The sequence below is a fragment of the Heteronotia binoei genome, chromosome 17 (assembly GCF_032191835.1).
Source record: "Heteronotia binoei isolate CCM8104 ecotype False Entrance Well chromosome 17, APGP_CSIRO_Hbin_v1, whole genome shotgun sequence".
Taxonomy (NCBI): Eukaryota; Metazoa; Chordata; class Lepidosauria; order Squamata; family Gekkonidae; genus Heteronotia; species Heteronotia binoei.
The window spans coordinates 11964578-11989664 of record NC_083239.1 but is presented as its reverse complement, the minus strand read 5'-3'; the positions used below and the strand labels follow the sequence as shown (position 1 = coordinate 11989664).

At 45.9% G+C, this 25087-nt stretch overlaps 1 protein-coding gene across 3 annotated transcripts in view; it reads left to right on the top strand.

Annotated features, from left to right (window-relative positions):
• GRHL3 (grainyhead like transcription factor 3) overlaps window positions 1–25087 on the top strand; it is a 69276-nt gene that overhangs the window by 19469 nt on the left and 24720 nt on the right. For all 3 annotated transcript variants that reach the window (XM_060258090.1, XM_060258092.1, XM_060258093.1), the window contains exons 2-10: window positions 4956–5142; window positions 6834–6895; window positions 10255–10591; window positions 12198–12277; window positions 13003–13156; window positions 13343–13454; window positions 14646–14740; window positions 19580–19738; window positions 21525–21603. In XM_060258090.1, the coding sequence (XP_060114073.1) occupies window positions 4956–5142; window positions 6834–6895; window positions 10255–10591; window positions 12198–12277; window positions 13003–13156; window positions 13343–13454; window positions 14646–14740; window positions 19580–19738; window positions 21525–21603 (1265 nt within the window). The remainder of the gene's footprint in view (window positions 1–4955; window positions 5143–6833; window positions 6896–10254; window positions 10592–12197; window positions 12278–13002; window positions 13157–13342; window positions 13455–14645; window positions 14741–19579; window positions 19739–21524; window positions 21604–25087) is intronic.

Genomic DNA, 25087 nt, shown 5'->3' with positions numbered 1-25087 from the left:
CAAATACCTCCTCCCCTCACACACATATATACCCAGTGACCCCTTCTGCATGCCCAGAAGATGAACCTGGGTTCAATGGAGGAAGGCACTGCAGGAGGTAGAGATAGTTTAGGATGTTGCTAGTATAATCCTGCACAATGTTGACTTTAATGGACTCCGAAGGATGTAACTGCTTTGGGATCACACTAAAAAGCAATCCTGGAGCAAGCTGAGCCCAGTGGCACCGGAAATATCAGCGGTGTTTTATTTTTCTATTTATTTACTTCATTTCTATCCCACCTTTCTTCCTGAAGGGGACCCAAAGCGGCTATTCTCTCCTTCTCCATTTTATTCCTCACAAGGACCCCTGTGAAGTAGGTGGATCTGAGAGAGAGTGACAGGCCCAAGGTCACCTAGTCAGCTTCCACAGCAGAGGGGGCATTTGAACCAGTGTCTCATGTATCCTAGTCTGACCCTATGTCTCGCCGACTGGGTCTGCTTGGCTGAAACCCGGGAGGTGTTATCGATAATGAGGATCTGAGCCAAGTGGACCCTATGATGACAAGGGTCCCTTGTTCTTGTTACGGCAGCCCGGCTCCAAATCAAACAGACCTTTGCCACGCGGGATGGTACTTCCTTGGCAGCACCCCTCTGGGAACATTCCCAGGGAACTCAAAGGTCGATCCACTGCTGAACTGAATGTGTTTCTTAAGAAGAAATGCATGTTTGGGCTTACTGAGTACAGATGCTTTACATACATTCTAGCTTTGCAAATGTTTTTTTTTTAAAAATCACATTTGGGATTCTAGTAATATACAAATGAGGACCACGCACGATTAAATTGTGCTCGCCCCTGGGGTAATCAGCATCAGTGCTGACTCTTCTGCTCCCCCCGCCCCTTCTTTTCATGTGAATATTTGGGATTCACTCTGGGTGAAGGTTCTTGTCTGAACAGGATTCAACAAAGTCAACGGTGGTGAAACCTGAGTCATCCTAACGTGTGCTCCTTGGAGACAGTCGGGGCGGCACTAAGGGGAGGAAGGGCTGCGTGAGAAAATTTAAAGACAACGAAACTCGCAAAAGAAAAAAAAAAGCACACCTGTTAAGAGTTTTTAGTCAGTGGGTGAAACCAGCTAGGTTTAAAGCATCGTCTCAGCGGGAGAGAGGAGGGGGAATGCGGATGGGGGTTGTTGCCTGTGCAACGACATAAAAGACACAAATCAGAGTGTGGAATTTTTTGCCCTTGGAGATTTGGGCTGGATTTTTCCTTTCTGGTGGCCAGAGGAAAAAAACTGTTGGGTGATTCAGGCAGGTGCAATTGCTGTTTAAAAAAAAGAAGTCCTCTCTGGAAAAGCTCAACGAGACGAGTTTTGCTTTCAAATTTTAATGGCAAACGAACTTTTTAAAAAACGTTTGGGCCATGTTGTAGAAGCAGCTTGCCGTTAAAGGCTCATAAAGCTGCTTTCTTCTCAGTCGGGCTGTTGAGCAGTCAAGGGCAGTATAGTCTACTCTGTCTGGTCTTTGGTGGGAGTCTTTTATACCCTACAATACCTGAACCTTTTAACTGGAGCTGTCAGAGACAGAACAGAGCCTAGGGCTGTCTGTTGTTGCTCAGTCAGATGCTCTACCCTGAGCCATGGCTAGAAAGACTCGGTCTCCCCCCCACCCTCTACCTGCACTGCTCACTGTTGCTCAACTAGTCAGTGAAGGGAGGAAATGCCAGGGAAAATGGGGGGAAGGCAGGGCTGTCCCTGCCACTAGGCAAACTAGGCAATTTCCTAAGGCACCCCCATATGACTCGGTGATATTATCAGTGCAGGGGAGCGCCAGAAGTTAGCATTGCCCAGGGTGCCAGACAGTTGAGGGCCAGCCCTGGGGGGAGGTGCTGCCCCAGTGCCATGACACCACTTCTGATGCAACCCAGATGTAATGTCATCGCTTCAGGCAATACTCTAGCATGTGCCCAAAACTCTGTGGTTAAAACGTAGAGGCTTGGGCAAATACTAGGGTGGTGCACCAATGCCCCAAAAGGTAAGTCCCTGCCCCCGTGAATCTCCCATCGGTTGTCAGCCACAGTCAGTTGGTAATCCAAGATGATACATATTCAGAAATATTAGGTGGTAGTTGAATATGAACACAGATTGGGCCTGAAGCTTATACCCAGTTGCTACTCATGAGAAACACCATGTAATATTTCTTCTGTGTCTTAGCAGGCAGAGTCAAAGAAAAGGGGTGGGAGAAATGGGTAAATTCTTTGGAGACAGAGCAGATTTACTACCTACTATCTGCTTTGCACTTTTTTTAAAAAGCCCTCTGTTTGTATTTACAGATTTTGCTCCTCCAAAGCTATGGCCAAGTATGGTGGTTTTGCATGTTCTTAGGGTTGCCAGGTCTGAAAATACCTGGAGACTTTGGGGGTGGATCCAAGAAAGGGCAAGGTTTGAGAAGGGGAGGGCCCTCCGGTACATTGCCATAAAGCCTACACTTCAAAGCAGCCATTTTCTCCAGGGGAGCTGATTGCTGCCAGCTGGAGATCAGTTGTAAAAGTGGGAGATCTCCAGGCCCCACCTGGAGGCTGGCAATTGTACATGTTCTTATGAAAAGATTATTCTGGAGGAGGGAGTCTTCCTAGCCAGCTAGCCTTGTTAAAAAGGCTATGGTTTGTGACTCTCAATAGCAAATCGTACTTCCTTTTTCGTTCTGGGATTCTGGAGTCGAGAATGATCTGAGGGAAAAGTCTTGCTCCTGCAGCCACGGCACCTCTATGTGGTGGTGGGGTTTGGCAAAGATATCTTTGGCTCCATCCTCTTTGATCATGCTCTTCTGATTCTTGTTCACTCCCTATCATCCTCAGAAGGTTCTTCCTGTTCTTTATCCTCACAGCAACCCTGTAGGTGGTCTAGGCAGAGTGACTGGCCCAAGGTTATCCACTGAGCTTTTTGACTGAGCAGAAATTGAAACCTGGTTTTCAGAATTCATCCAGTGTACCATATGCTTGTCCTCTGGATTGAAGGGAGAGAAGATCAGTTTGTTTGAACCAAGATCTGAGAAGGTTATCGCAAAAGCTCGATTGTTTACTGCGCATGGCTGGTAATCTTGTAAAAGCCTGAGGATCATTAGGTGACCTGAGTCATGCACTCTCACCTAACCTACCTCAAGGGTTGTTGTGAAGAGAATGATGAAAAACACTTTGGGTCCCTGTTGTGGAGAAAGGTGGGGTATCAGGTAAATAAATATATCTATACTTTGTTTGAAAGGAGGTATGTGGCTGCGGCTCAGTGGTAGAGTGTCTGCTTTTTGCACATAAAGTCCCAGGCTTGATCCTTGGTGGGTCCAGATAAAAGTATCAGGTAGGAAACCATGGGAAAGACCTTGACCTGAGATTGTGAAGAGCTGCTGCCAGTCAGAGCAGACAAGACTGCAAACGGGTCCCCCTCAAGGAGCTTACAGAAGAGGAGATATGGACAAGGGCAACACTTGTTATTCCTTTATCGCTGCCATTTTTCAGGTGCTGAAATGGTCATTGGGTGGGCTCTAAAGTGGTGTCAGCATCCCTGGTTAGACCTGGGGCTGCCGAAACACCTAGTGATGCCTTGAGAGTATGTAACTGTCCCAAGGTCACCCAGCAAGCTTCCATGATAGAGTAGATCCTAGATCCTGTATCTCCTAGATCCTAGTCCAACACTAACCCTCTATACCATTGGTTCTCCACTAAGAAGAGGGTTGCTTGGTGATTCTGTGACTGTTTCCTGTTTTACCATGGTGGTTGTTTCTAATTACTTATTGGCATCTAGGGTTAAATTGTATGGCTAGGTTTTTCTGGAGTGGAGTGACAGTGGTGTTTGCGACACTTGATACCTTCTGGCTTTTACGTTGCCATGGATTTGTTCCACACCTTTTGGGCGGGGTGTGATGTAAATCTCCAGAACCAAATAATCACTTGAACATTCAGCAAACAAGAGGGGGGGGGGGAAGAGGAACAAGCCCAGATGTGTTGTGTTCCTCCATTCTCAAGCTGTTGTTTCCTTTTGCATTTCATAATATGTCTGAGGGGCTTTTCGTAGTTGAGATTTTAACAGTTGCATCACAAGAATGTCATGAGGAACAATCTAGATCAGGGGTGGCCAACGGTAGCTCTCCAGATGTTTTTTGCCTACAACTCCCATCAGCCCCAGCCAGCATGGCCAATGGCTGGGGCTGATGGGAGTTGTCAGCAAAAAACATCTGGAGAGCTACCGTTGGCCACCCCTAATCTAGATAAACACCATCCTGATGCACGTAAATGAAAGTTGGTGAGAGAAAGGCTGGATCCTCTGAGTTAAGGGGACCCTCTGAAGCTCAGACAGGACTGCAGACTTAGAAATCTCTTTTTTCTTGAGGGCTGAATGCAAAATTAGAATAGCTGTGAGAGCAACATGGTATAGTGGTTAGTGTGTTAGTGTAGGATCTGGGAGGACCAGATTTTGAATCCCCATCGTGCCACGAAAGCTTACTGGATGAACTTGGGCCAGTCGCATGCTCTCAGCCCAGCCTACCCCAGAAGGTTGTTAGGATAAAAGAAACAAAGGAGAGGAGAATGATGGATACCTATTAAGAAGGAAAAGGAAAGCACCACGTGCAGTGTTCCCTCTAAGGTGAGTTAACGTGAGCTAGCTCACAGATTTTTAGCCTCCGCTCACACATTTTTGTCTTAGCTCAGGAAGGATGACCCCAGAGCACACTAATTTATGCAATAGCTCAACTTTAATCGTAGTAGATTAAGTAGAATTTTTGCTCACAAGACTGCAGCTTAGAGGGAACATTGACCACATGGCTTCCGACCTGCTCTCACTGGGCACATCCAGTTCTTCATCCCGCCCTCCCTTCAAATTGGCTCATAACATTTTTAGCAACAACAAAAAAGGAAAGGCATGCTGATAAAAATGTGCCCTGGAAGATCTCGGAGATCAGTATTTACCCTTTGTGTTTCAACTCAGTTTCAGATCTGTGCGCCTTCTGAAGAATGATGGGATGGGCTTCCAAAAATACTCCTATGTAAATGAAGACGAAGCTTGGAAGAGCTACCTGGAGAACCCCCTGACAGCAGCCACGAAGGCTATGATGAGGGTCAATGGAGATGATGACAGCGTGGCCGCCCTGAGTCTCCTCTATGACTATTACATGGTATGAAATGCAACCAGCATTAGACCTGGAAATACTAAACTCTCTCACTTGGTGTTCTTTCAGGACAAAGGGTTGGATCCAGACTAGGCATTTCCACTCACAGAGCACCATTTCCCCACCTTCTTTGTCTCACAGCAACTCAAAAATCCTGGGGGGGGGGGGTGTTTCATGGTGTTGCAGTAGGAGGGGAATCTGGAACATCATGTGCCTTGAGTAAAAATCCTTGAACCTGCAGAAATGTTAGTCTTCAAGGCCAGTTCCAGTTGAGGGGGACTGGGCAGAGAGTATATAGAGCCCTCCTACCCTTCTTTGGTTACGTCTCTCTTTGCACCTACCAACCCACATCCCTGTAAATCATTTCCCCCACCTCCTATCACAAGCCCTCTCACAGCTCATGTTCATAGATTCCTGTACCGCCTACATACCTTTTCCTATGCTGGGCAATTTGTACAGCTGGGAGCATGAATGGTACAGTGCTTGCAAGCAAGTCAGTGGAGTTATGGGCATGCAAATCAGTAGCAGTGGGCACTGGCAGTAACTAACGGGCTATTATTAGGCTTATTAGTTTGTTATTAGTTTCCTTATCACTAACCTTCCAGGAAGCCCCACCAAACAATGGGCACATCCACAAACCAATTGCCCTTTCATCACACCCCCTCCAGCCTACAAATAGCAGCTCTCCAGCAGCCCTGGCCCCACTCAATGCACAGCAGCCAAGAAGGTCAGAGCGCCTGCTCCGGCTGCAACGCCACTGAGGATGTTCTCCGCAGCTGAGAACGAAACGTCTGGAAGGAAAACTTTCTCCAGTAGAACACGGCACTTGATCCCGAAAGATTCTACAAACCCTAATGATGTTACCAGCCGTGAAAACCTGAAATCTTTGATTAGGCTTATTGTTTGGCCAATGGTAGCAGGCAACCTCCCACCCTGTCTCTGTCCCCTGTCCTTGATAATTTAGGCAGTGGGAGAAAAATGGGGGCGATGTTCTTGGATGCCTCCCAATCTCTGTGGTAAAGATCATAGAGACTGGTAGAGATTCAAAGAATATCATTTGGAAGTCACTTCACATCCATTAGGCCTCTGTCCAAAAGTTAGTTATCTAATGAATTGTTGGAACTGTTTTAATGTATGGTTTTTTACTGTTGTTCACTGCCCTGAGCTCTGTGTACACTGAGAAGGGCATCTATAAATTTAAATTATAAATAAATTACATCACACCCTCAATGCTGCTGTAGAAACTTCGGCAGTCTCTGTGATAAAGACCATGGTGTCTGGTGAAATTTCTAAGAGCATCACCCAGAAATGACATTGCGTCCCCCCCAGAACTTTGCTCATACATAGAATCGTTTCCACTCTGTTTTTGTGTCCACAGTATGGGCAGACAGACACCTTTAAACTTGTTCCCTGTCAGAAACATGAGCAATAAGCTGTTGGCAAATCAGTTTTGTGTTTTGCTCCTTTATAAGATAACCTGTGCAAGTAGACAAGCATGGGGGACTGACAGGTGGGAGTCAATCCATGTGTGGGAAAGTGTGATTATTGGCAAGGCAGATGCAGACAAAAGCAACATTGCTTGACTGGCGTGAAATATCGGCCTTCCATCAAATGGGTCAACATACATGACAGTGGAAAGCCAATCCCAAAGTGTGGTTCCTTGTTATGGAGACAGTGTTTCCTTTTTCCCTGAGCAGGTTCCTAAGGAAAAGAGGATCCTTCCATCAGGAACTACAGGCCGCAATGAAATTGGAAAGAGGTGAGAGAACCAGGGGAAACATCTGTATGTTTTAATCCTTCTCTTCCTCCGCAGAGCTCAGGATGGCATACATGGTTCTCTCTTCACCTGTTTTATTCTCCCAACAGCTTGTTAAGGTAGCTTTGGCTGAGACAGACTGGAGGCTGTAAGGTTTATGGCTGAATGTGGGTTTGAACTAGGGTTGCCAATCCCCAGGTGTGGGCAGGGGATCCGCCGGTTTGGAGGCCCTCCCCCCGCTTCAGGGTCGTCAGAAAGCGAGGGGAGGGGAGGGAAATGTCTGCTGGGAACTCTGTTATTCCCTATGGAGATTTATTCCCATAGAAAATAATGGAGAATTGATCCATGGGTATCTGGGGCTCTGGGGGGGCTGTTTTTTGGGGTAGATTTTCAGTATAGCATCTAGTGCCTCTCTCCAAAATACCCACCAAGTTTCAAAAAGATTGGACCAGGGGGTCCAATTCTATGAGCCCCAAAAGAAGGTGCCCCTATCCTTCATTATTTCCTATGGAAGGAAGGCATTGAAGAGGTGTCCCTTTAAATGTGATGGCCAGAACTCCCTTTGGAGTTCAATTATGCTTGTCATAGCCTAGATCTTGGCTCCACCCCTAATGTCTCCTGGCTCCACCCCCAAAGTCCCCAGCTATTTCTTGAATTGGACTTGGCAACCCTAGTTTGAATCTGGATTTCCCAGCTTCCTGGTACTAATTGGGCATTCTAACCCCCTACACCTTGCTGGTTGTATGAGTGCAAGGTGTTTTATGGGTTAAAAATGCTTCAGAAAATGGTTCAACATTTCCTTTCATCTGGCCTGAGAAGGACTGAATTTCACCCCATGTCCTGTTTCCAATACCCCACCCCATAGAGCTTGCAAAGGACACAGAGAAACTTGGAGGCTTTTTGTGGCCTTTCTAAACTTGCCGTGAAGGTGATTAGCCAGCTTTTGTTTCAAGCGCTTCCAAAAATGGGCTGTGTTCTTCCTTTCATCCTTTTTGGCTTCCATGCCAGCCAGATAACCCTACCAGAATAAGTTAACGGTCACTCTGGTATCTCTCCGTTCAGTTCCGCTTCCTGGACTTTGTGTACCCATAGCTATGTGTTGGGGTTTTTTATATATTCAAAAAGAAATGTTCTATTTTTACACTCTTGTCCTTTCAGTAAGGCTTTGCCTCCCCCCCCCCCCCACCCGGCTCCTTTTTGCCTGTGAGGGCCATTAGGCAAACATGGGTGAAGCCAACTTCTAGATAGCAGTTCTAGGAGGCAGCATCAGGAGAAGGCCTTTTTGGCTGTGCTCTGTTTATTGGCCTTCAGGGCAACTTGTCAGCTGCTGTGTGAAACAGGATAGTGAACTAGATGGACCATTCATCTCGCATTTGTATGATTCAGTCAACTGCAGTACTTTTAACGGAAGCAACATCTTGGATCCACTAGAACAGGGGTCCTCAAACTTTTTAAATAGGTGGCCAGTTCACTGTCCCTCAGACTGTTGGAGGGTCGGACTGCCGTTTCTGTATAAGGCCGCGGGCCGTCAGTTCTCCGTCTTCTGCATCTCTCTCCCTTCCCCACACCACACACCCCGGCCTGGGAACTCACCTCACCTCGGTATCACCTCACACTCTGTCTCCGCCGCCTCAGCCCAGTGCCGGAAGTGTGCATTGCTAACGCGAGTTTAGGTCGAATGTCACTTCCGGTCTGATTTTGCCATAACCCAGCCGGCTGCGTAAACGTCCTCAGCGGGCCGCATCTGGCCTGCGGGCCGTAGTTTGAGGACCCTGCACTAGAGTGCTCTTGTGGATGGAATGACTTGCAGCTGTAGAATGTGACTTTCTCTCCTTCCCTGCCCACTGCCCCTCCAAATGCAGCTGCCGGAGTGGGAGAGAAATTCATACTGCAGGTGGAAATCACCCCAACCTAGATGGCCCAGGCTAAGTTTGATCCGATCTGGTCAGATTCTTGAAAGCTAAGCAGGGTTGGTGCTGGGAGACCACCAAGGAGGTCCAAGGTTGCTATGCAGAATGCAGGCAATGCCCAACCATCTTTGAATGTCATTTGTCTTAAAAATACTACAGGGTTGCCATAAATCAGCTGTGACTTAATGGCACTGTCCTCCACTGATAGATGGAAATTATTCTATCTGTGGAACCATGCCAGTGGACCTAAGCCACAGTTCTTAATTAGGAGACAACAGCATCTAAGTCCAACTCAAGTTCTGGTCGGAGCATCCAAGTTTGCTCAATGTACTTATTTTCATCATCTTTCTCCTACCACCTCTGCCAAAGGTGTTCAAGGAAGCCTACAGACCAATTAAAATATAGCATAAAAAAAATCACGTGATAAAACTCTAATAATCAATTAACTGTAAAACTCAAAGTTCCACATAGGGATGCGCATGAAACACATTTTTGCAGTTCGCTTCATGGTTCATTGTTGAACTACAAATTGTACAAACTGGGAGGCTGCTTCGCAAACCGGACTGGTTTGTATGGGTTTGTGACCCCTGCTTTCTGCTCCCTGCCTCTTTTCATGGGGAGCAGAAAACAGGCGTTTAAATAGCTCCGGGCCATTTAAATAACTGCTTTCTGCTCCCCAAGGAAAGTCTTGGAGAGCAGAAAGCAGTGGTTTACATGGTTTTGCATGTCTCTGCTGTTAAAAAGGCTTTCTTGGGAAGTGAGCTCCAGGGACTGGCTACCCAGAAAAGCCTCTTTAAACAGGTGAGCCATGGTAACAGACTGTCACTGTGACTCAAGTATTCCACTCTAAATAGTTAAGTAGCTATGGGAACAGCCTGCTCCTGTGACTTAGGAGTTTCCTCAGCTGTTTGGGTGCCTTTCATCAGGAGGAGAAAGCAGGGGTTTAACCCCTGCTTTTTGCTCCCCACAAGCCCATGAATCTCCGCAAACTGCCTTTAAAATTCATAGAGGTTTGTGGCCAAGCTGCAGTTTGTGAACTTCAGTTTGTGAACCACAAACTCACCAAAATTCATCACAGATGAAGGTTTGTGAGCCAGTTTGTGCCCATCTCTAGTTAGTTCCACATATGTCAGTGGTTCTGTATGCATACTGTTCCTGATACATATTAATAGATCACCTGCAGGCCCCTCAATCTAAACATCCATCTGTATTAACCACTTACTTATAGGTATAAATGCATGTAGAGGGAAATGTATTACAGACTTCATGTACCACCTGCCAAGAAACAGTATGGAGAATGTTTGAAGATATGTGACCATTGCCAGGAGATAACCTGTGACACTGATCAAAAACCTGGGGAAACAAGAGGTGGTACAAGGATGTAAAGGATGGTATTCAGGAGTGGTTGTAGTAAAACATTCTGCATCTCTTCTTTCCTATTCCTTCCTCTAGGCACTGCCATGGGATGGAGTACGAACCAGAGATTTCGTCCTTTGAGAGTTCGGCTCATCTCATGAAGCTCCTGGCCGAAAATGTCTCCATGAACCAGGAATATTCTGACCTGCCCAAGAAGAATGGCTTGGGCCTGGATGGCATCCCTCCTCCTCACAAGCCTCCAGCTCTGCCCCCTGGCACCAGCAAGCTGGAAACCAGTCCAGACAACTACATGATAAATTCGGGGGACGTCTATGACAACGGCACACTCAATTCCCTCTTCGACACCATCCACGTGGCTCCTCCGCAACAGAGATGGCAGCCAGACAGCACCTACAAAGAAGACCCTCAGGAGGTTAGAATTGCATGCTGGCTTTGTAGCCGTTTTGCTTGGCAGTTGGTTGTTTTGTACTGATGACTGGAGAGAAAATCCAACACACTGAAATCTGACCCAAAAGACTTGGAATCTGGACTGAGAAACTGGGTTTGTCAAGCTTTCCCAGAGCCAAGCAAAGGGGTTCTGCCCATCTCTGTACAGGATGTGACACGCATGGTGTATAAAATGGGAGCAGCACAAGTTGTACTAAACAGGCGTGCAGAGGGAGTTTCCTTTACATGCCACGTTAACCGTCATGGAGATTCAAGGGATGATTTTGTTTGTTTGAACTTTGATTGAGAAGACATTCTTTATGTTCCTTCTCCTTCTTTCTGTTGCCTTCACCCCTTGCACGTAGCTTGGGATGGACGGGCTCTTTACCTTACTGGGAAAGTTTATGGACGACTGCTTAGCCAATGGGCTTCTGTGGCGCTGGGCTGGTAGCACTGTAGAGGCCACTTAGATCAGATGGCTGATCCTACACTCATTCTCATAGTTTCCCTGGGACAAGTCCAAGCTAAGCACCCCTGGGATTCTGGCAGTCCTGGATGTGACCCCTTGGCTTCTTTGCTCCAGGGCTGTTCCAATTTCCTGATCCATTTCTGACTTCTGTTCATTTGCTGTAGAGCACAGCAAGCTTATTGCCTCCACCTATCACCTTATTGCCTATGATGGCTGGGGTTTTTTTTAATCTGTTAAAAATGTTGACTCAGTCTGGGTGAAGGAGAGATCTCCATTCAAAACAGCATAGTGGGCCCTGTGTAAATGAGGAAGTCTTTAAAGCTTCTGGGCTTACTAGGAGCCGTTCAGCCAACTGTCCTTTCCATACATCTACTTCATGTTCTTAGTAGGAAGGGAAGGAAAGCAGTTTCGTATTAACTCCTCAGGTTCCTGGGACATTTTCTGAGCAGGAAGTGCTTTGGGTAGTTCATAATTCATAGTTCATAATCTAGATAGCTCATAATTTACCTGACACTGTCTAGAAAAACTCCCTCTCTTATATATAGTGATTCATCATTATTTTAACAGTAGGTTTTCTGGGATTTTCTCCAAAGCCCTGTTTGAAAGATACAATACTGAAGAGTTGGTCTTGAGAATTGTGCGTTTTGCTCAAGGCCTGATCATGTTGCCTTAAGGTTGCTAGGGGTGGCAACTTTCTCTTCTGACCTTACCTCAGAAAAGTATTAAATGTGTGTTTAGGGGGAATTTTCATCTCTCCATATCAGTCAAATCTTCACTAACTAAACATCCGCACACTGGAGTTGCTGCGAAAGGCACATAAGCTGGGCTGCTTAAAAGAAAAGTTAGCAACTCATAGCCCCCCCCCCCCCCCCCCCAAAAAAAATGATGTTCAGTCTTCATTCCAGTAAAAGTTGGGACAGGCCTTTTAGAGGGTCTGTGGAATGGCACATTGCATGCCCCCCCTCCAAACAGGGCAAAGAGCTGTTCCATGGGGGCCAATGGAGGATGTTTCAATCAAAATTTGTAGCATCCAAAGACTGCTTTTTTTTTAAGCACATGCACAAACAATTACGGATCTTCACATTTCGAACAGAGTTCATATACAGCTTTTGTATTTCTGCAGTCTGTGATCTTCAATGATATTCTCAAATCCCAGACAGAAGCACCATGCTCAGAAGCTTACTCCACTGAAGATACCAAGAGGTAACAAAAAAAAAGTGTGTGGGCGGGGGTTGGGGTGGGGGAGGAGATGACAGCATAGAGCAAGACCATCTCCAGTGTGGCACTTCAATCCTGGGATGTCTTTGGAGGTTATTGTGGCACCATATCTGGTGTGTGTTCAGGGACAGATGAACACTCATTTATTTTCCCAGGTTTTTATGCGAAGGTTGTTCTGGTTTCTGTCTCTATTTTTCTCCTCTTTTTCCTGTGATTATTCTGGCTTGGTTTTTTTCCCCTTCAAATTTCTTCTTAATTTCTGTATTTTCTTTAATAATTTAGATGTGTCTTGGTTTTTAAATTCTTCTGTCTTTGTTTTTTTTTTAATAGAATTTATATTTTATGGGGATCTTAATTATTTGAATATGCTGCTAGCTGCTTCAGAAGTCAGTTCTGTGGCTGAGGAAAGGGGTACAAATGTTTTAAATGGATAAGTAAAAGGGGAAAAAAATGTCTGTTTGCCTGGTCACCTATAACATGTAAGAATGGTCCTGGACAACTAGATGGGAAAACCTGACACAAGTTGGCTCTTTTACATGTGGTCCTTAAGCTACTGAAGTGTTTTTGGGGCCTAGTGTTACCCAAGGGAGAATTCACTCGAGTTGCACCACAAAAATACACTGTCTGGGTCGATTTTCTGTGAATGTCTTTCAGAGTAAAATGGCACAAACTGTTCTATTCACAATCAATTTTTAATTTTTCCATTCAAGTGACTTTGAATATACACTGGGATCCCCCAAAGCGATTCACATCAAGTCGGGTGACTCACCCATGGCCTACCTCAACAAAGGACAATTCTATCCAGTCACCCTGAGGACTGTTGGAGACGCCAAATGTTTACACTTGACTTCCAATAAAGTGAAGGTAAGAAGTCGGTACTCACACATTTGACAAATTGCTGAGCCAGCTGCTACAGAGATATTATTTTGCCTCTGTAAAGTGCTGTAAAATGGTTATCTGTTGCTGGCTTTGATTTTGCAAATAAATGTATACATTAAATCTTCGTATCAGTGGCTTGGGACCTAAACTGGCTTTCCATTTCTTTTCTAGAGTGTTGTGATGGTCGTTTTTGACAACGAAAAGATCCCAGTGGAGCAGCTCAAGTTTTGGAAGCACTGGCACTCCCGCCAACCAACGGCCAAACAGAGAGTGATTGATGTTGGTACGGAACTGGTTGGGGAAGGGCCTTCTTGCATGGGAGGAAAAAGATCTCAAACTGCCCTTTTATCAGTGCGGTTCAGTCCCCTTGCAGTCCTTGGTGGAATTTTGGTATTCAGTTGAACTATTTACCAATCTAATTACCAATCTCATTTCCACAAGTGCCTCCAGCTGCCCGATTCATGTAGTAGCCCCCTGAAAACCTTGTGGACTAGCACCTCACATCTTGCAAGGGGCTGACCCTGGAATAGAAAATGGCACCTTGTCTGCATAATAACGGCTTGCTTGGTGCCTGCTGTCCTCTCTTTTAGGTGGTAAGAAAAAAATAGCACCCCTGACTGAGTATATGAAAAAGATTTTGAATGACCCAATAGAAAAAAATGAAATTGAAGCAGCAATAAATGTAATGAAAGTAGGTAAGGCTCCTGGGCCGGATGGATATACAACTAAATTTTATAAAATTCTTAAAGATGAGATAGTACCAAAATTGCAAAAATTGATGAATACGATAAGAATAAAAGGGGAAAATCCAAATACTTGGAAAGAAGCTGTAATTTCGTTGATTCCCAAGGAAGATAAAGATGTCACAAATGTAAAGAACTATAGACCAATTTCATTATTAAACAATGGTTATAAGATATATACAAGAATCTTGGCAGAACGACTTAAGCAATATTTTTTACCCAGGCTTTTAACTAGGTTTTTTGAACTTTTAAAAACTATTTTTTTGCAATCTGCTTCTAGCCTTAAGACTGTTATGAAGATTGTTTAGGCTGCTAAATGTGGGGTTTTTATTTGCTTTTACATTCAGGTGGCAGATTATGCTTCTTAAAATTCACTTTTATGTTCTGGGTTTTTTATTGGCTAGGGTTTTAATGGTTGCTAATATGAAATGCTTTCATTATTTTATGATTTTTTAATATTTTACTTTGTGAGCCATCTCAAGCAGGTTTCTGATCTGATGGCATATAAATGTTTTAAAATAAATGAAAATTGCTAATCCCTTCTTTCCCCGAGTATATATGCCCAAATTCCTCTGGATCCTGACCTTTGCTTCCAGGTGGCGTTTAGGAAGAGTTTTTTTAATGGTTTAGGAGGGTGAGGTTTATCACTCTTTAAGAAGATGGGAGTTGCTCAGTTCCACAAACTAGAGTTTGGCAATTAGAAGAGTCATTATGTACTTAATGCCTTTCAGCTGACTGTAAAGAGAATTTCAATACCGTGCAACATATCGAGGAAGTAGCTTACAACGCCTTGTCCTTTGTCTGGAACATTCATGAGGAAGCAAAGGTATGACTAGAACCTTACAAAAGACAAGTATCCACACACACCCTTTGCTACAAAGCTGTTATCTGTTTTATACAATTGTAATGGTCATAGTTTCTCACTCAGAACTATGGGAAATGTAGTTTGAGAGTACAGACAGTTCCCACCCAAACTGTAGTCCTCATGATTCAAAAGCTTAAAACTGTTTTAGGTCTGTAACGCAAATGCATCCTTTAGTCCAACCGTTTTATTTTTACCCAAAGCCCGTTACGATGGACAATATGAACCAGTTTAGAAGCAAGTCCAAAAGAGACTGAGTGAAATGATGTGGACTTTCTCTTCACAGGCACTGTCTGGAGCAAATGAAGCATGCTTAAGGCTGGGACTAGCCCAGATCCCGTTCATTTCAGAACAAGTAACCTCTGCTTTCTCGAGAATGGCAGCCCTCCAAGCACGTTCCAATGACTTCTATGCATCTGGGCAGCCACTCACCACATGCTTATGATTGATGTATATTGCTCATCCCTTACTGTCTACCACGGCTATATGTGGTCAGACTATGGCTGCTAACTGCCAGATAGGGTTTGGGGATTGTCAGGAATTACAACTGAAATCCAGGCAATAGAGATTAGTTCCCCTGGAGAAAATGGCAGCTTTGGAGGGTAAACTCTGTGGTGTACAATATATTCTAGGTGAAATCCAAATTCCTCTCTCCACAGGCACCAGATGCAAATCTCCAGAAATTTCCTATATCAGGATTGGCAATCCTAGATCAAACAGGATTTGCAGGTTTTGACAACATGATAAAAACTGCAGATCCTGTTTCACCATATAAAATAACAAAATAAGTGTGCACATGAAAATATACCACCTTTGCTTCTGTGGACCCCTCCCCCCTCAAAATTTGATTCCTGCTTGAGAAAGTTGGAGTTGTGCGAGGTCTTCCAAAGAATTCATGTCTGGACTAGAACTTGGGATGGGGGCACAGATCTAACCAAACTACATAAGCTGCATTGCACCTGCAGCTGGGGGTGGGGGGTGGGGGGGGAGAACTTTGCCACAATTTTCAGATCACATAAATAGCCCCTTCTCCTTCAAAGGAGTGCTACAGTACAAAAGTTAGACTTTTGTAGAAACCTGAACCATGACCTTCTTGCAGTTCTGTATTACAATCGGGCAGAGCTTCATGACCCACTATGCCAAAATGCCTTCTTTCCTGGCTTGTATTGTGGCCTGCCAGCTTCCAAGGTTTTGCAGTCCCAAGGAAAGGAAGGAAAGGTCCTCTGTGCAAGCACCAGTCGTTTCCAACTCTGGGGTGACGTTGTTTTCACAACATTTTCACGGCAGACTTTTTAAGGGGTGGTTTGCCATTGCCTTCCCCAGTCATCTACACTTTCCCCCCAGCAAGCTGAGTACTCATTTTACCGACCTTGGAAGGATGGAAGGCTGAGTCAACCTCGAGCCAGCTATCTGAAAACCCACAGGCAGTGAAGATGATGGTTTCTTGAGCTGTGGATGATCCACCATGTCAGTGTGTTGGGCTGCCTTCAGCTTGGTCGATTACAGCTGCGTTGCAGCCTGCAGACAAGCCTATATTGCACAGGGAAGTCCAAGCAAAGAGATACGCTCATGAAAAATGGGGCAGAGATGAAGAAACCCCAGAAACTTGATTATTGTTGTCTTTTGTTCCGGGATCTCTTTCTTTCTAGCCCAAAGACAACCTTGGCCCTCTTTTGGGCTATTTTTATCTTTTACACAGTTCTAAAAGGTTACAAACTGTCTCTGAGGCAGCATCCTGTTCCCCCTCCCTCCCCCAATAGAAACATCCCAGGCATGCAGCTAGTCCTGTGTGGCACTGAGGTTAGATGTGATTTTGCACTTACCAGAAAGATTGCCTCCTTTCTGGCTTGGGGCTGTTTTAAGGGTTAGGATTTCAGAGAAGTGAAAAGCTTCTGAGGCCCAATACACATGCATATCTTAGTGCAGATTTTTTGGAACAGTAAGCCTTTAATCTTGTCTTTGGGTTCTGTGTCCACCTTGTGCACCATTCTTTTTCCACCAGTATATTTTTTCTGAAGCTACAGTTTTTTAAAAAAATGCACTTTTATCAGGGTGGAACATCACTTGTGACGTGTGGAGGGTGGTGTCTAAAGTTTTTTTTTTTAATTTGCATAATTGCCCTTTCTTTTTTAAGGAAAAAACTTTTATTACAATACTACAGCATAACATAACAACATATCAACCTAACTAACATATACATAATTGCCCTTTTACAGTTGTGCAGCAGCTTCCATTTAAATTCTTGTGATTCAGCTTTTGCACATGCATTTTAGCATTAGTTCTGTGAATGAAAAGGAACAAAAAGGAAGGCAGGCAAAGGGGGGAAACCCACTGCTGAAACTGATGAGACTTTTTCTGAAACTGACAAGCAGCTGCAAAGCCCGGTTTTCCATATTGTGGAGGACTAGGGGATTCTCTGCTGTGTTATTAGCCACTGTGAAATGGGGAAGAGTCACATAATCTCATAATATGGAGGAACATACATGTTGAGTGTACAGAATGCATGGTAGAACCCACTGATATTGGCATTGCAAGCTGTGATCATTGGCAATGTGTGTGTGCATGTGTACCTGTGCAAAGTCAGCTCCACCAATGCTTTGCACAGGGCTGCCAGTTGTATGTGGGAGGAGTCCTCTGACAGAAGCTTTGGAGAGCTTCTTTAGCCTTGTGCCACTGAATTGAAAAAAATGGGGGGGAGGTGCCACGTGCCCTAGCACAGCTGCATAGTAATGCTAATTTCCTGCCCTTCCTTCCCTGTGGTTTTCTTTGTGATTCTCAAATTTGATCCTGTACACAGGTTATAATCTTGGCAGTTTTCAAAGCCTGTCCTGTTTGGATTCCACTCGTGCTCCCAATGATCAATCCCAAATGAGTCTTACATTTGGCAGTTTGCAGAAGGTCCATGTGGCTTAGCTGCCATTTTAATGTTAGGCTTCTGGAGACTGCCAAAATGCCCCCCCCCTCCAAAAAAAACCTCTGCTCACTAAAGCATTAAAGGGGAAAATGTTTTCAAAGCTTTAGGTTTCCCATCCCAGTGTCTGTCTGTCTGTCTGTCTCTCTCTACATCTCATATCAATTTCATTATGTGCTGATCTTCCTCCCCACCCCCCTTTTTGCATTTTTTGCACTGAGGATGCTGCCGTTTGCTTCTTCTCCAATCCCACTTTCAAGTCAACACCAGAAGGAAACTAAACCTCTCACAGCTCCTTTTAAACCTTCTCCCTGTCATTTTTTTTAAAAATTCATTGATCCAAGACTAGCAATATACTCATATCACTAGACTCATGCTGCTTGTAAACAAAATTTAAAATTTAAAAACAAGGGGGAAATGGAGCCTGTACACCAATGAAGAGAGGAGGATGGTGGAAGATGCAGAGTGAGTGGAACAATCTTGATGTAGACAGGGAGTGACCTTCAAGGGACAGCAAAACGGCAAGGGGGGAATCCAAGGCAATCTGTACGCTTTTGAATTACCTTTGGCTTGGAAGCAAAATGAGGGGAAAATCAGCACAAGAGCGCACTCAGAAAACCTGAGGAAACAGTGACCAGAAGGCGAACATGAGTGATGAAGGGAGGAAAATCATTGCAAAATGACAAAGAAAACCCACAGACATGCACAGTGAAAGCAAGGGGGAACACCCATGCATAATAGGCCTGAGTTGCAGCACCTTCTCTTCCCCACCTCTAAACTTCAAACAATACTTACTAGTTTCTCTGTGCAAGGGAGCAACAAAGACCACCGCCCCACACACATCCCCAGTCCTTTTTCAACTAAGAAACTAGCTGTGCTTTTTCTATTACTTTAGTTTAGCCAGTACTGATTTCTTCTGCTGGGAGTCTGATGAATTCTACGGCATTAGTGCTGAATGAACATCCCCCTTCTGGTGGCAGAGTCTAAATAGTAAAGTTGATGTGAAGCAGCAGCAGAAGGAATCGACTCCTGCTTTTGCATTTCTGACATGGAAAGATGGCTGTTTAAAATGATCATTTGAAACTGTGTTTTGCTAGTTTAAACTCTGGTTATTTAGGGGCACCCTAAAATCTAAAGTGTGACTCTGTTCTTAGCCCTGGGAGATTCACAGGCATCCTGTTCTAAGTGTTTGCTGAAAGAAATTTCCAATTAGAGAAGCAAAAATTCCACCTTGGATGGGGAATGTTTCCCAGGATTCATGCTAGAAATCTTTTGTAGAAATGGCTGATATAGGCCTCCTCCCGGTTTCATTAACTGTTCCAGTGTAGCATCACCCCTTCCCAACTTTGACTATGCCACCTTTGAGGGACAAGTGTCCTTTGAATATTCCCATCACCACTGAGCAATTACTGAATGCTCCTGCACCATTAGAATTAAGCAACAGAACTTCTTCCTTCCTGAAGCTTGACAACCCTCTTTTTAAAACTGAATGCTACCCTCAACTTGTCTAAGGTTGCCAAATCCAGCACTGGAAATTCCTGGAGATTTGAGGGTGCTGCTTACGGAGGGGTAGAGTTTAGGAAGGGAAGCTGAGCAGGGATGTGATTCCATACACTATGCTCTTTGAAGCTGCCATTTACCCGGGAGAGCTGATCTCTGTAGTGTGGAGATCAGGAGATCTCCAGGCCCTTACCTTGAGGTTGGTAACTCTACCTTTGATGGACAGTTGTCCAGTTGCCGTTGCACCCAGTTGCTTCTGCTTTGGCAAACGGGTGCATGTGGCATCTGAGCAATTAATTCTAGTATATCATAGTGCCAGGAATCTGCTGGAGTTTCGTGTGTATTTTAGACCTGTGTTGTTAAATTATGAAATAATCTGTTTCTTCTTGCAGGTGTTTATTGGGGTGAACTGCCTGAGCACCGATTTCTCCTCCCAGAAAGGTGTGAAGGGTGTCCCTTTGAACCTTCAAATAGACACGTATGACTATAGCACTGGGACAAACCGACTGGTCCATCGAGCTGTTTGCCAGATCAAAATATTCTGTGATAAGGTAGAGTCAAACTTTGGGGGCAGGTTTTATGTGGGGGCTAGTGGCTGAAGAAAGAATTGGGGTCTCCCACTGTGGCTTCCTAAGCCAAGATGTTTGCTTTTATAAGCAACTTTGCAAGAACTCATCTACTAACTATGATGAAGGTTTAAAAAAGACAAGCAAATTAAGAGTTCAGTTATAAATCAATCAGAAACAAAATGTGTACACTGGTAAGTTTCTAGGAGGAATTTCCTTTTTTACTGCTGAGAGATACGAGTCTGAGTCAGTTTGATCCATGATGCATCAGAAGTAGCATCCAGATTGCTGACTGCTTTAACTTGACTGTTTCTGTCTGCTTTGCAAACAGTATGAGTTGAAATAGATATGTCAGTACAGATCTTTGGCCTGAATTTAGAGTTCCTTGTAATTCTCCTTCTGATACTGCTTGCGTGATTATAGCCCTATCCCAGTCCCTGCAATCCCCCTTCTTTTGGATATGTCTTCTTGACAGTCATTTTCCTTAATACAATAATTTTGGTGCCAGTTTTTGCACTGGTTGCCCTGCAAAAATTGGTCCTTGCTTCATAGCAGGAGTGCTTTGTGGTGAGGGCATCATGGATATCTTCTCAGTACTATTGCACAAGGGGGCCATGAAATTGCCTGCCTCCATTTGCGAAGCCCCCCTTAAGTACTGTGATTAGGGGTTTCAACCTCAACGTGAGGCTGGCAGTTAGGGTTTCCAGCCTCTAGGTGGGGCCTGGAGAAGATCTCCTGCTTTTACAGGAGATCCCGAGTTGGCAGAGATCAGCTCCCGTGGAAAAAATGGCTGCTTTGAAAGGTGAACTCTATGGCATTGTACCTTGCTGAGAGGCCCCTCCTTTCCCCAAACCCCATACTTTAGGGGAGGGATGGTGGCTCAGTGGTAGAGCATCTGCTTGGGAAGCAGAAGGTCCCAGGTTCAATCCCCGGCATCTCCAAAAAAGGGTCCAGGCAAATAGGTGTGAAAAAACCTCAGCTTGAGACCCTGGAGAGCCGCTGCCAGTCTGAGAAGACAATACTGACTTTGATGGACCAAGGGTCTGATTCAGTATAAGGCAGCTTCATATGTTCATATACTCTCCCAGCTCCACCCAAAGTCTCCAGGCATTTTCCAACATGGACCTGGTAACCCTACCTGCAATTATCTCCGAATTTCAAGACTACAGAGATCAGTTCCCCTGGAGGAAATGGCAGGTTTGGAGGGTAGAATCTGTGGTGAGCCTAGGAGAAATAGAAATCCTGGAGTGACAATGACAACACATCCCCACTGATCTCCCTCCCCAAGCAGGATGTCCCCAGGATGTCCTAAGCCAGAGTTGGTATCTCAAGCCATAATATAAAATACCTGTAATTTGCAGAACAGTTGAGAAGTGGGGGGAGACCAGTGGTTAAACTCCCCAGCACTATGGTCCCCACTCCCAGAGGAAGGATTAAATACAGAGGTCGCGGCATCCCTGATGCATCTCATGGCTTTTCCCTAAAAGGGAAATTTTGTGGCCAGATTTGGGGCAAGATCAAACAGGAAGTAAAACCTGCACATTGTTCACAGTGGTGATGATCCCTTGCTTCACGGTGACACCTGGGCCATACAACATCAGGGCCCTTTATGTTCATATACATGACTATGTGCTCCCCCACACAAATTGTCCCTGCATCTCATAGGCTTTCTGTTAGTGCTAGAAATGTCACAAGTACTCAGGAACGTGCGGTTTGTGGCAAGGAGCTCACACAAACATTTTGTCTGAGAATCTCTGACTTTTTCTCCTAGGGTGCGGAGAGAAAAATGCGAGACGATGAACGCAAACAGTTCCGAAGGAAGGGGAAATGCCTGGATGTGAATAATAATGGTTAGTTGACTGAAGCCCGTGGGGAGTATTCTGAATGCTGCCATGGCGGGAAGGATGCTGCCATGGCGGGAAGCTTGCTGCCATGGCGGGAAGGATGTTTCAGGTTGAGGGCAAAATTAAAGGGTGACATTAATGTTACGAAGATCTTGTGGCCGCAAGGGCTACATGTTCCTCCCAGATACAAATGGGCTTGATTCATGTGCACAGAGAGCAGGCTCAGAACTCCCCACCCACCTGCCGTGCCCTTTTCTGCATTCTGAAACTGTTTGTTGCAAAAATCACATCATTCTCATTTTTGCAATAGAGTGTTATAGGATGTGAAAGCAGTACAGGGAGGGTGGGCAGGCTGGAGCTCCTCCTTCTCCACATGCATCATGATCAAAATGGAACTGTTTACCTCTGGGAGATGATGGGACAATTTGCATTGCATGTCTGATACACAGTCCTTTTGATAGCCGGGAAGATGCTGTGAACATGTGAATTGACCCTACAATGGTCCTATCAACAAAATGCACGATGCTTGAAGACATATTTAGATAGTCTGCTTTTCTTCCCACTGGGAACCCAAGGAAGTTTACAGCAGCCTTCTCTCTTCCTTCATTTTATCCTCAGAATGACACCTCTGTGATGTAGCTTAAGAGAGTGCCTGGCCCAAAGTCACCCATGGCAGAGTGGGGTTTTGTACCTGGGTCCTAGTCCAGCAGTCTAACCACTTCACCACACTGCAAAAATGATCTACCCTCAATCATTAGCTAAGGGTCTACTGGATATGTTGCACCAGCCGGTGGAGATCAGCCTGGCCGCAGCTGGGATTGAAATGGCTATTTAAAAACCTGCTTCCTTGTTCTTTGCAATGTCAAATTGAGCTTCATCCTTTGCCTCTCCACACCCCTCCCCCCCCCCACCCCTGCCGCCTCCTTTCACTTGGGGCGTCTGGTCTTTTAGACGGCAAGCCAGCTGGCAAGCCCTATGTCTTCATCAAGATTAATGAGCAGTGCTGAGTTACTGTAGGCACTCTAGGAATTATTATTAATAATATTGCGAGACAGAGGCTCCTAAGCTCTGTTCTCGATTTTTTTTCTTTGTTCCCTAGACACATATAATCATTCTTGTCTGAGAATGAGATCTTGCAGGTTATACCAAGTCCCTTCCCACGCTGACTCTCCAGACCTCCTCTCTCTTATCTAGTCTCTTGAAAGCCAAGATCACTTTATTTCTGAAGGCTTTAGGGGGAACGGGCTGATCAGATTATATTAGTCATTCCTGCATCCAGTCTGACATTTTTTATTTGTTGCCTCCCGGTTTATGTGTTTTATGTTTGCTTGGGGGGGGGGGGCATACCTGCCTGCTAAATTTCAGTTTGATTTTTCCAATTGCTTGGTGACTTTGACTGCTTCTACATGGAGCATTCTTGTTGCTGCGGCCTGCTGAAAATGCAGAGGTGTTCGTAGTGGAGCCACTCATAGCGGTTTTTCTTGGACCTTCCTTGCCTAAGCTGCCCTTCTCCTCTCACCACTGGAGGGCTTTTAAAAAAAAAATCAGGAATTGCTAGGTTTCAATCTGTACCATATGGCAATAATCTACTAGTTTCTAGCTCTTAAATGGAATTTTAAGGGGAAACGTAAATGCAGAACCATTTGGAAGGTTAAAAGGTAAACTCAGATTAATGAACTGGGAGAGCTAGCGCAGTGCTTAAAATGTTGGAATATGATCCATGGTTCCTGGGTTCAGTCAGTAACCTTGTGCCAGTCATACTCTCTGTATCTTGCAGCCAGGGCCGGATTAACAATTAGGCAAATGAGGCACTTGCCTATGGGCCCCCTTGCCTTTGGGGCACCGGAGCCAGCTTTCCCCCCACCCCAGTTTCCCCGCCAAGGCCCGCAGCTATTTTGCCTCTTCCTCCGTCGACCCCTTCCCCTCAGCTTGCCTGCCTCGCCTCCACCCCATCGCCTCCCCCTTCGTCCGTCCGCCCGCCCCCTCCTTTCCCCTTGATTCCATCTTCACCTGACCCCTCCCACTTGTTTCATTCTTTGTCCGCCTGCCCCACCTCCTCCCCATCTGCCAGCCCAGCCCCAAAGAAACCCATCTCTGGAGCGGGAAAACTGCTTCTGTGCTTGCCGGGCTTTTGGCCGAGTCAGGAGGGGAGGAAAGGGAAGCCCTTGCAAAACTCCATCTGGGCTCTGGTTGAGTGGTGGGCAGTGGGCACAGGACACTTCCCCCCCGCCTCGAAGCAGAAATCCGAATCGCCTGCAGCAAAACAAAGTTGGAAAACCAGCCAGGCAAGCCGGCTCCATCAGGCTCGCCTGCCCTTCAGCAGCTCCTTAGCCCCTCTTCTGCGTCTGGCAATGCCAGGCCAGCCAACACTGGCTCTCACACAGCAATGGGACAGGGAGAGAGATGGTTTGGGCCAGCAAAATTGCTGCAAAGCTTCCTGCCTTGGGAGCTTGCTTCCCCACCCCCCTGGGTAACTTGCAGGCTGCCTCTGTCAGTAGCAAAGGACAGATTTATTTAAAAGTTCCCTTTGCTCTTTTGGCTGCCTCCGCTCTTTCTATCAAGTGCACATGAGGGGGTGGGGGACAACAACTTCCCTTTGTTCCCTGGGGAGAGGGAGGGGAAAGAGACAGCGGAAAGAGCAAGTTGTCCAGGAGTGCCTTGAGAACCCAGCGAAGCTTCCCTCCAGATTTTGTGCGCGGTGCTTCTCTGGGATGGCTGCTCCAGAGCCTGCAGTCAGTTCAGCAAGAAAGAGTCTTGATTGTTTCTGTGAGTCAGACTGCTTTGCAGGCTCTCTCTCTCTCTCTCCCTCTCTCTTTCTCTCAGTAGCAGAGGCAGGCCCTGCGCTAAGGGTGAAGCATGTTCAGGGGCGGGGTGGGAGAGGCGGAAGGTGGCCGCGGGAAGACAGTGGCGGCTGCGGGGAGGTGGCGGGAAGACAGCAGCAGCTGCATGAAGGCGACAGGAAGACAGCGGCGGCTGCGGGGAGGCGACCAGCCTTATTCATTGTGCGGCACGTGGCTCTCTCACTGGTCTCTCCAGTAATCCTGACTTTATTTTCCTGCTCTTCCCTGTGTGAGGGTCTGCTTGACATCGCTGTCCAGCTTTAGCCATTCCAGACAGTTCAGCAGAAGCGATATAGACTCTGTCAAGACTGGCCCTGCCTGGCAGCCAGCTATAATCAACGCTTCACATGAACACAGACATGAAACTGCCTTGTATAAGTGAAGGGGAAATATAAGGGGCTCCATTTTTTACTTTCGCCCTCCCTCAAAAAATACGTAGATCCTGCCCTTCCCCCGCAGCTTTGTCGAAGGGGCTTTTGAGGTTGCCTGCAGGCTGCAGAGGGGCAGGTGCTCTGTCTCTGACAAGGCCACCCCCCCCCCCCGAGTTTGACTGCCTAGGGGCGCGGGCAGTGGGGTGGGTGCTCCAACTCGGAGATAATTTGCGAGGGGAGCCCCAAGATTTCGACCGCCTAGGGGCCTGCACAGGGTTT